Source organism: Homarus americanus, unplaced genomic scaffold (genome assembly GCF_018991925.1).
Source record: "Homarus americanus isolate GMGI-L3 unplaced genomic scaffold, GMGI_Hamer_2.0 scaffold32871, whole genome shotgun sequence".
Classification (NCBI taxonomy): Eukaryota; Metazoa; Arthropoda; class Malacostraca; order Decapoda; family Nephropidae; genus Homarus; species Homarus americanus.
In genome coordinates, this window is record NW_024748870.1 from 3743953 (window position 1) to 3756118 (window position 12166).

Consider the following 12166-nt stretch of genomic DNA (forward strand, 5'->3'; position numbering starts at 1 on the left):
ACCCTTACGTAACACACGGCTCAAGGAACGTATTCCAGTCCCTGCTATATATGAAACACCTGAATAGTGAGGAGGAGACGATAGTGAAGAAGGCTGTCCAGAGAAATGCATACTTCGCCCACACAGATCAACTTCTTCTTGGTATGTGTGCAGATGAGGACATGACTGTTAGAGAAAAAGCTGTCTCAATGATAAGAAAAATTAGAGAGGAGAATCAGCAAAAGGAAGAATGCACTGGCAGATCTGAAGAGGAGGAGGAAGATTCTGATGCTGCTGTTGACGAGAATTTGTTAAACTATACTGATGAGGAGGGTAAAGATGGAGATGGGAATGAGGATGTGCCTCCTGTAGTCAACATGAGAAAGGTGGTGACTCCGAAACTAAAGTGGCAAGCAAAAAACTATCATTCCATGATTAACTGGAAGAATGAACTCAAGACTGAGCCTCCTTACATTGCTTCTCTGTCAAATCTACAGGTTAATGACATTCTTGAGACACCATTAGTGGTGCCCAAGTGGCCAAACAGCACTCAGGCGGTCGAGAGAGGCATAAAAGTGATGACTGAAGCTTGCACTGAAGTGACGGGATACGAATCGAGAGATGGATATATTAGGCAAAGATTATTGTCTAGGAAAATGATGCCAAGGTTCCGCACAAAAAAGAATTTCAATATGAACTTGTAATGATTTTCTATACGGTGTACCTGTAAAATAACATGTGAATTAAATCGATGTCACCCATGTAAAATTTATCATTATCCTGGAAAACATTAAATGACACCTAATTTTTGGTATACACTAAAAGTTGACAAAAAGTCGTTCGCGATGCGGCAGGGTAAGTATGCATGAAATGGCATGAAATTTTGCACAGGTGTTTGTTACAGCCATACAAACGATGCCTGAAAAGTGCAGCCTGCAACTCAAGTAAAAGTGTTTTTCCCTGCCCCCTAGTATACATACACAATCCTCAAAAATTACAATAACCAACAATTACAAAATTTGTGACCAATTCCCAGGTTGCTGATCTGACTTTCTGCCTTATTTACACACAATTGCAGGGTTTCAATTGTTTCTCTTACTTTGACAACACAACATACATATATCATTTCTCAGTATTAATTTTTTATTTTATTTTTTATGGTCCTTTATTATTATTATTATTAATATGTATTTTTATTGAATATATATATTTATTTATTGTTGTATTATTCTTATTATAATTTCGCCCCCCTCCCCCCCCCAGGCACTGATGTGGGTACATTTAAATTTTTTTGTTGGCAATATTTGGAGCTGCTTTCATACATGAGTACTCCAGTGATGTGACAAAGACAGAGAATTGGAAAAGAAAAACATAATGTACCCAATCTTCTGTGGCAGCATATAACAATGACAGGACTAAAATCTCTCAAATGTGGACTGGAAAATATCGATCTAAACACTCACGTCATAGCTACCACTTGAAGATTGGGGTTCCCTTGTACATCTTGCAGTAGCTCTGTGAATGCACTGCTTATCTGTGCTTTTGTGTTCCTGTATGCTGGTCCTTCTCTATTTCTGTATGCCTGTGTCCATCGCTTTTCTAAAGTGAACATCACACGATAAACTCCTGTAGAAAAAAAAATTATGAACATATTATCTATACAAACAAAGTGTTTAAAAAAATAGGAAGAAGAAATTATATGCAAAGAAACAGGAAATCCTTCACATACATATTAGTGTGGTGTTTGTGTGAAATTGCACAATCCAGCTGATAGTGTAAACGAAAAGAGCCTGGGTACACACGTTTAATTGGAAAGACATATAATGCTAGCCTCCAGTCCTTCAATTACTGCTTTTGTCGGCCAGGGCACACCCCCAGGTCATCAAACTGTGAATGGGTCTAATCTTTACAGTTGAAAATGGTCAATTGCAGTGATGGCCACCTTGCTTGCTCGAGTACTGAAAAAAGGTTTGGTCTGCAGTATGCTGTACCCACACTGCCTGTAAGGGTAATGTCCGTCAGTTACTCTTGAACTTTTATTTTATGTGTTCTATAACCAATTTATATATACTATATATATATATATATATATATATATATATATATATATATATATATATATATATATATATATATATATATATATATATATATATATATATATATATATATATATATATATATATATATATATATATACAGTCAACCCTCGCTTTACGCAGTCCCACTTTACGTGTTTCCACGTTTACGCGGTACCCTGCCGAACACGGAATGCTCACTTTCGGCGGTGTGTGTGTGTACCCTTTTACGCGGAGAACGGCATGAGCAGGGTGCGCACAACCTCGCCCAGTCATAAAAACATTACCGAGTTCTTCACCCGCCACCCACCACAGCCAGCCCAAGTCAGTGACAGTGATAATGATAGTGAGGATATGGACTTATATGGACTTTGAGGGGTTTGACAAAGAGGCCCTGCAAGCCTCTGTGGTGGATAGTGATACAATTGATACAAGTGATACAGGTGAGGGCCAATAATCTGCCCTCTGCCTCGGAACCAACCCCCCATCCCCGTGTGCCCAGCCATCTTTTCTACTAATGTAAGTGTTAAAAAACCTAATATTATTGATATTTCTCTTAATTATTAATTATGTGTGCATACCATCATAAAATTTAGAAGTTATTTTTACTACAACGTAGGCATTGTGTCTGAAAAAGTGGAGTTTGGGGGTCGGCCCGGTCTCTATTTCAATTAATCCCATATGTTATGTTGTTCATTTTACGCGTTTCTCACTTTCCGCGGGTACCCTGTGGGTTATATTAACCGCATAAAGTGAGACCCAACTGTAATTATATGTACTGTACATTCAGTATGGTGTGAAAGTTCCAAACATACTGTACAGTACATAGCAAAGTGAACAGTAAATGCCTACTGTAGGCTTGTGTGTAAAGGGTGTATGTATTGTACAGTATACAGAGAGTGTACAATCCTTCATTCATGGAGGGAGAGGAGAGTGACAATACCAACACTTCCTACAGTAGATCCAACAGAATAAAGGGAGACCATCCTATATCATCATATCATTTGGCCTGCCTGCATCACTTGCTCAAGGATATTACTGTATACCATACTGAACGTACTTAATAAATTAATACAATTTTATACAGAACTCATAATATCATAGGTCAACACAAGAGATACCTCACTGAATAAAAAAATGGCCATCGGTTCTACCATTTAACTTAAGTTTCATACATAAGAGGAAATTACTTCATAATAATATTAAACACACACACAATACTTACGTGGTTCCATGCCAGAGCCTTCGATAGCTGAACCTTCATCATCCTCATCATCAGATGTACTTCCAAAAGGATTGGAGAAAAGTTGCCTACGTTGTCTGCCAGAGTGGGAATGAATGTTTGAGGAGTCCTGCAGGGGCTCAGCCACTGGGGCAACCTCCACCTCACGCCGGGCACGCACGACACCCTCATCGTCAAATATTAAGTCTTCGTCATTCTGAAACAAAAGCAACATAAATAAAAATACTGTACAACACATACAGGTGTATACCAAAAAATACTGTACTGTAAACAACACATAGAATGAATCAGAAAGATGGGGTGTGATTATTTGTTTAATCTTGACTTCAATCAATCATTCAGCGTACCGTCCACATATCTGACCTCAGGGTTGGCGACCACAGTCCTCCACTCTAAACATTTCTGAGTTGTTTTTACCAATCCCCTAAGGTTTTGCATCTCTCTGGGGACCCAATTTTTAATTTCACTCATCCATCCCAGTCTCTGCCTTCCCCTGGCCCTCCTACCCTCAACTTTGCCCATTAATATTTCTGTTATTGTTCCCTCATCCCCAATTATATGACCAAAGTATTGTGTTTCATCCCTTGGTGGTCTTTCCGAACATGTGGCCATGTCTGCATCTCAGTAATCACATTCATTCATAAAGTGATTCCAACATTGTCTGGGGCTTCAAATGTAGTCAAACAAAACAGCAATGATTATACTCTTAACAGGGTTGTGCAAACTGCGGACCGAGGGTCACATGCGGCCCTTGAAGCCTGTCAATGCGGCACACTTCTGAAATTACCATGATCCCTCTCTGCGGCCCCCACACCCAAGGCTTAACACTCAATATATTGACCTGCATGATGACCTCTACAACCTGTAAAGTGTGAAGCCTCATTAATGGTGTAAAGAAACCGAATACCCGGCAGTTATGAGAAATTATAAATGTAACAATTCTGTTATAATGCTATATCAATTTTGAAAAGTGTAAGATCAGTGTAATAAATGGTATCAAGATTCAGCGATCACACTGATAATACTGTCCAGTGATTCCGAGTTCCCATATTTTTTTTAGGAAATTTTTTTTAGGCTTTAGATTTATCATTAATTCTGAATTTTAAAAACAATATAGTGATTATATGGCCCATCATGCATCATATGGTTTTTATTGTGGCCCTATATGCAAAAAGTTTGCAAGCCCCTGCTATAAAGGATGTCCACAAGCTCCTGTGTTAGGTTAGGTACATGCACTCGATCTATTAACTCAGATTAAATTAAGTTTACCAATTTTTTTTTACTTTATGACACCAAATAATAATCGAGAAGTGATTCACAGCCCGATTTACGCTTGTACGACCATCATTTGACTTCATTGCGGCTACATTTGGGTAATTAGTCGGACCCGAGGAAGGGCAATACTTTAGAGCCGTTGGCGGGTTTTAATTTAGATTCCCTAAAGTCTAATGTTCAGCCAGGAAACCGGATGTGGAGAGACAAGTACCTATTTGTTGCTTGAAACTGTTGTATCGCCTTGTCATCTATAATATATCTAGTGGCCATATTAATAAATTGAAAACCTCTACAGTACAGTACTTGTATGCCCTGATTTACTGTACTGGGAGAGAGAGAATGATGATAATTATAATCATTAATAATTTTTACTATTCACTTTTAACTATTTTATATAATTCTTGTATTCCTTCAGTCCCATCCCAGTAAATAGCTAGCCTAGGGTTGCCATACGTCCGTATTTTCCCGGACATGTCCTCCATTTAGGTCTCGAAATCTTCATCCGGAAGGAATTTTTTAAATTCTTCAAAAGTCCGGAATTTCAGCTTCCATCATTTTCTCCACGGAAAAAAAAACATGAAACTGTAATGGCGAGAGAAAGAGACTGTGAGAGAGGGGAGGTGGAAACAGTAGAGATCTTGTTCAGTTCTCGTCAGCTGATAAGTCACGTGTCCGCCTGTACGGTGTTGTCAACTTAGCTGCTAGCAGTTTGTGGGGGTAACCTCTATGACGGTGACCGGTGGTTGGCCAGTCTTTAACCTGCAGTGACAGTGTTTGATCTTAGTCGCTTGGTGCCACAGCTAGTGCTTACGATTTGTTGTACTTTTCCAGAGCATAAAACGGTCCCGGCTGCATCAAGGTTACATAGCGCCAGTGTGTGCCAGGCGGGGGGGTGGGGGGCACATGATGTCTTCGGGAACGTCCTGTTTTTTTTTAATGTTCAGATATGTCAACCCTAAGCTAGCCCATATGCCTATGATTATTTAATTGGTTTTACACTGATACTGGCAGCAAAATAATAAGAATATAAACAATAATAAACAGAGGAAGAAGAGAATTGTTAATAATATTTTTTTTAATAATAAGAAGAGGAACATCTTAAAAATAATGATTACATGAGAAGTTAAAGTGGCTAACTGAGAGATAATGTGCTAAGGGGTGAGAAAATCAAGAAATATGGCAGGAATATCTTCTAATACAATGATAATAAACTAGTCCTCCCTTACTACCGTTTTCTTCCTTTACCAGCCAATGGCATCACATAATTAGCTCCTGGGCGTGGGTTAACCTGGTTTAATTAGACTTTGGTGGGAGCAGTGAACAATATTTATTTACAACTACTGTACCTTACATTACATCATAGGGAAGCACAACTACCGGGTGTAGCACGCAGTTGATCATGAAGATTGAAGTGTTGCCATAACAAAAAATAAATAAAGCTACTGCATGTGTGAATCTAAACACAGTAATGAAAGAATAAAGTTAAATCAATTCAAATTATAGAAATATTATAATATGATGTTAGTATAAATCCCACCAAATTTCAAGGTTAATATTCGTTCTTTTCCAATAGATATTTCGGCCAGGGTTGGGGGGGGGGCACCCCTTGGATGTCTAGTGCCTGTACCGACAGACAATAACTAACCCATGACACAACCCTAACACACTATTAGCTTAGCTAGGCGCTAAGCCAGCCCTCTCTTACCTCCTCAACTTCTTCAATTTCCGAACTATAACTTCCTTCCCCCACCTCTAATCTTCTTTCACCCTCCTTTCTCTACAAAAAAAAAAACCGATCCCACCCTGGGTCTCGTGCTCGCAATTTTACCTGGCAACACTTGGTAAAGGAAGGCTGTATGTAAAGGTGATTGTGATTGGTGGATCTGGTTTCGGCTATATCAATGTCAGGATAATTATTAAACAAACCAAAGGTAGAATTTTTATAATAATAAACTATTCATTGTTATTTAAGGTCATGAAAAGTTTCCAAATTTTCGTTATTTGTTTAAATAATGAAGAAAATTATATAAATGAATTGGCAACTCAACTACACCCAGGGCTGCCACAAGATTCTCACATCAAATTTTCTTTATTATTTAAACAAATATACGAACATTTGGAACTTCTCATGACCTTAAACAACAATGAATAGTTTATTATTATAAAAATGTTACCTTTGGTTTGTTTAATATTTATCCTGACAGTGATACAGCCAAAAACAGATCCACCAATCACCTTTACATACAGCCTTCCCCTCACCCCTGATAGGGACATGGGATAAAAACGAATTTTCACCAATTCCAAAAATACTTAATAATTCGAGAAATGGTTAAATCTGTGTCGTTTCTGGTTTGATTTGTTCATGTGTGTGGACAATCATGAAACATTTGTCTAGTGGCCGTACTCAGAAGCCTGATGGGCCGCATGTGGCTCACTACAGTACTAAAGCCTTGAATTGATGTCAGGCGAGACTTTCTTGAAAAAATAAAATACGAGTTGTGACTGAGCCTTCAATTGCAAACCGTGTTTGTAAATTATTTGAATATCCCTCTCATAATGACTCCATTAAATTCAATGAAAATGCTCAAGGTCTCGCAGTTAATGTCTACGATATATTATTATTGACTACAGTCGAACTGAAACAAAAGTGAAAATCCAACAATTTAGTATTCTGGGAGGTGAAAGAAGTGATGGTATGATCATGAAGTTTTCGGGAGTGTTTCGTGGTGAGCCATCGTTGGCATCAAAGCCTCCGACTCTAGATATGATTTATGGTCTGACCATCACTTCAGTCGACAACCTATCCGCTATATTGTGCGGATGTAGACATGCTACAAGTATTATAAGCACGATAACTCTTACAAGACCACATCAGTCGACACAAAAAAGATAACTTTACAAACCCCTATTAACTGTACTGATCAGTGCCGGATTAAGACCCGTGGAGGCCCAAGGGCAGCCTCTTTGTGGAGCCCCCCCCCCTCTTTATAACTACCCAAGAGGGTGGGGTGGCGAGCGAAGTGAGCCTAAACATCTGGGAGTTCCGGGGGGGCGCTGTAAGCCCCCCGGGAAAATTTTGAAATTTGAACACTGGAGAATTTTGAAGCCATATGCAGTTATATTGAGGAAATTAGAACATTAAGAAATTTTTAATTAACTGTATATTTATTGATAGTGTACAAATTCCCATGAATTTTAAAGAATGAAAATAAAAATAATCCAAATGAATAAACAAATAAATAAAATATTGTAATATGTGGAAGCTCCTGGATTGTGGAGACCCCTGGGCAGCTGCCCACTTTGCCCACTCCTGAATCCGGCCCTGGTACTGATTGACATTTGTTGGATTATCTGAAGTGCCTCGGGACTGGGGTCTGCCCATATCGTCAACAACCCGCTTCGTCACAACTATTTTTAACTAGTTTCTTAACCACTGCTTTACCCCATTTCGTCACTCCGTTCATTCCCATCATTATTACACGAAAATAACTGTTGCTTGGGAAATAAAATAATAAAAAACACTTAGACAATTTATTAAAGACGAAAATATAAAATAAAAACATTGTTAATACGCCTGTAATCATCTCACTGCTCGGTGGTTCATGGGCTCGTGGCAAATCACCTTCATTTGTTCAGTATTTTGTTTATTTGCCAATGTTGAATCGTTTTCTTTATTAAATAATTAATAATCATGTATAATAATAACACAATACTTCTCGAGTCATCTGTGTACAGTACATGTGTAATTTCTATTAGTGTAAAATAATAGCTTACAATTTGTCACTAATACTGTACCAGCAACTGTTAGTGATGACGAAAAGGAACTGATATAGGTGACGAGTTGGGGTATTGGCGACGAAATGGGGTGTATCCTCAGAACTATAGAAAAGTAACAAAAAGATGTTGCAAGTTACAGTTCCTCACATTAGCTATTAACCTTGATATCCCTAGGGGAGATATTCTGCCAAATATAAACTTCTTCCCATACATTAGGGAAACACTCGTGAACAAAGAAGCAGACAGACGAGAGATAGCTGCTGAAGTGTTCGCATGGACGTTAATTACTGTAGTAAAGAATCGTGAATATAAGTGAGTACACAAGAACACAAGAAGAGCTAGTTTAGTTAAAAAGCATAATGATGTAGTTAATATTGCCATAAGAACTACTCTTTTGTTGTAACTCATAGAAAAGACCTTTAATATTAAATTTTAATGAAAAATAAAATATGATGCTGTTGTACAGTTTGTGTTGTGTGCCCGATTCATCAAACTCTTAAATTACTGTTACGTGTTATTCGAGGTGAGGAATCGGGAGTCATTCAAGTACTGTATGATCACATTCAGTACATATTCGTCCATTGGCTGTTCTCAGATTTAGTAAGAGAATATTTATTTATTTATTTATTTTTTTTTTTTTTGAGTAATTTACTCGAATCACCTTCATTTGAAACTTGTTTGGGGAATACTGGCCACTTCGCCTATTTCGACTTCTTGTGTAAGTTCGCAGTTTTTGCAAAAAAAAATATATATTTTCATTATTAACAAATTGCTAATTTGCACCAAAATGGAGGTCAAATTTGAGTAAAACACCCCAAAACGCCCCAAAAAACAACCTATTATCATACCAAAGGAACCAACCTAACCTCACGGAGGAGGAGGAAAGGAGACAGCTGACTCAAGTGACGAGTTTGACCTCGGGTAAACAAGGCGGGAACCTGCGGACAGCCAATGGAAGAATATTAACCTTCCATTCAACCAATAATGAAACCATGAATATAAGTGGAATAGTGTATATAGAGGAAAATACTTCTGAAATGCACAATTTGAGATACCAAGGTTCGTTTGTAGTGGTTAAGATATATATATTGTTGAGGTGTTGAAATAAACAATCTTCGTGTGGTACTTGTGAACCCTACAAAACAAGAATGACATACGTGGGTCACCACCTTAAACACCTTCACAACGGACATGTCTACCTCAGTCAAAACAGACAACCTCCTTGAGGTGGAGCGAATGATTAATGTGGCACCAGAGTGGCCGCAGCGGCTCACCACTAGACCATAAAGGCCACTAACTGAGTAAAAGTTAGATGGAGTAAGTTGCCGTGAGTGAGGCGGCGGCCGAGGGGCTTAAGAGGGCTTACCAAGGCGGGGGCCAGATGAGGCTCTCACTCCTCCCTGCTTCCTCACCACTAACTTATGGCCGGGACATGGCGCGGGTGTTGATTGTGTCAAGGATCACCACCCATCACCACTCACATGACGCAGGTGTTGAGTGTCAAGGATCACTACTCACCACCACTCACTTGACGCGGATGTTGAGTGTGTCAAGGATCACCACCAACTGTGACATACAAAACTGTCACTACAAAACATCAGTTGGAATAGAAAGGGCGGAGATGTGAGGCAGGAATAGGGGGGGGGGAGAGTTCCTCGGCCTCAAATCCGTGGAATCATAGCGCCGGGGCCCTCAAATTGCTCCCATTTAAATGCATAAAGGGCGAGGAGGCTAAGATGGCGAGTTTAACAAGTTGTGCACGGAATTATGTGCCTCCTGTTCCACATAAAACCTGGGGTCACAAAACCCCACACTAGGGGTCATGACTCCCTACACCAGGGGTTATAACACCCCCACAACAAGGGTCCTGACACCCCCACAACAAGGGTCATGACACCCCCACAGCAGGGGACATGACACCCCCACACCAAGGGGTCACAAAACCCCACACTAGGGGTCATGACACTCGCCCAACTCTGTCTCAATACGTACTATAATGCTCGACTGCTTTGTGATGCGTGTGACACTAACGATCATCCAGCGTCCTTATAAGGAGGGATAAAGGCACAACTCTACTGAAAAACGCCATTTGGGCAGGATAAAAAGTGTGTAAATAAACAAATAAAGTGGAGTTGAGGAGTGAGGTGGAGTTGAGGAGTGAGGTGGAGAAGAGGAGTGAGGTGGAGTTGAGGAGTGAGGTGAAGTAAAGGAGTGAGGTGGAGTAGAGGAGTGAGGTGGAGAAGAGGAGTGAGGTGGAGTTGAAGAGTGAGGTGGAGTTGAGGAGTGAGGTGGAGAAGAGGAGTGAGGTGGAGTGAGGTGGAGTGAGGCAGTGCCAGGAGAAAGGTGGCGGCGATGGAGAAATTCTAAGAACAAAATACTTGGTGAGAGCCAGAGAGAGTGTTTGTATAACGTCAGGAGTGGCTGAGAGAGAGAGAGGGAGGGAGGGAGGGAGGGGGGGGGGGAGAAGCCAAGGTCCAGTCATCTATAATGATCGATGCTCTCCTGAATGCATCCTTAGACGCTGGGATCACGGCCACCACGCACCTCAGGAGCCATATACACACGAGCAGGTATACGAGCATCTTCTGGCCAAGAGGTAAACTAAGACAGGTGGAGATTTCAGGAATTCTAACACCCGCAGGCATCTTTTTGTTACAAACTAGTTAATAACCATTTGAAGTTAATTCAGGTGTGCCGAGTTTAAAAATCACTGGTAATACCAAATACTCTTGGTCAATTGAGACACAAAATGGCGTTTCAAAGACTGCTGCCCGGAAACTCGATATTATGAGTAGTTGAGGGATTAGCCCACCAGGGCATAGGTCACTGACCCACATTGGGGCCTGGGGGGCGAAAATGTAGTAGTAGTAGTAGTAACTTAGCCCTCGATGCTGCACACAGGAGGAACGAGAATAAGATAAGGGGATACGGGGAGAGAATTCAGAACGTTGATCAAGGCAGCTTCACTCCTCTAGTGTTCACAACCTCTGGTGGGATGGGACCAAGTGCAAGATGCTTCTACGCCAGACTCACGGAGGTGATCTCCGAACACAAGCAGCAGCCCAGAAGTTATGTTACAGCCTGGATGTGATGTCGACTGTCCTTCTCTCTCCTTCGGTCGGCTTTGCTCTGCCTCAGGGGAACGAGAGCTTCGGCCCCAAAGCCGACAACAGCTGCAGATATTGACTATGAGGCTACAGTCACTGAATGCCGCATAGATCTGCGGCTCGACTTATTCAACACAGATAGGATAGCTACTTATGTATCAAGATATTTAATATTAAGGTAATAAAATGGAGGCGAAGCTGTGGCTATTGGGGGAGGCTGGAGGCCACAATTTAATGATGATAAAAAAGTAATAATAATAATAATAATAATAATAATAATAATAATAATAATAATAATAATAATAATCATAATAATAATAATAATAATAATAATAATAATAATAATAATAATAATAATTTATAATAAATAACTTTTATGATCAGAATTTTTTGTTTTAAATAAAATAATAAGATAATAATGATGATAATAATAATAATAATAATAATAATAATAATAATAATAATAATAATAATAATAACAAAGAACCACAAAGAAATCCAAAAATGAAAAAAAAAGATCAAAGTGAGAAACAATATACTACAGTATATGTATGTTGTGTTGTCAATGGTAAGAGAAACAATTGAGGCCCTGCAATTGTGTGTAAATGAGGCAGAAAGTCAGATCATCAACCTGGGACTTGGTCACATATGGCAGCAGGGTCTACCATTAGACAACACACTATGCTTCCAATATCTTCTCAGGCGGT

The 12166-nt window shown here is 39.6% G+C and overlaps 1 protein-coding gene across 1 annotated transcript in view; it reads right to left on the bottom strand.

Annotated features, from left to right (window-relative positions):
- Positions 1-12166, bottom strand: part of LOC121853164 (basement membrane-specific heparan sulfate proteoglycan core protein-like) — a 476204-nt gene that overhangs the window by 380788 nt on the left and 83250 nt on the right. The window contains exons 2-3 of the mRNA XM_042347127.1: positions 3283-3496; positions 1443-1605 (exon numbers count right to left, since the gene is read on the bottom strand). Coding sequence (XP_042203061.1) covers positions 1443-1605; positions 3283-3496 — 377 coding nt within the window. The remainder of the gene's footprint in view (positions 1-1442; positions 1606-3282; positions 3497-12166) is intronic.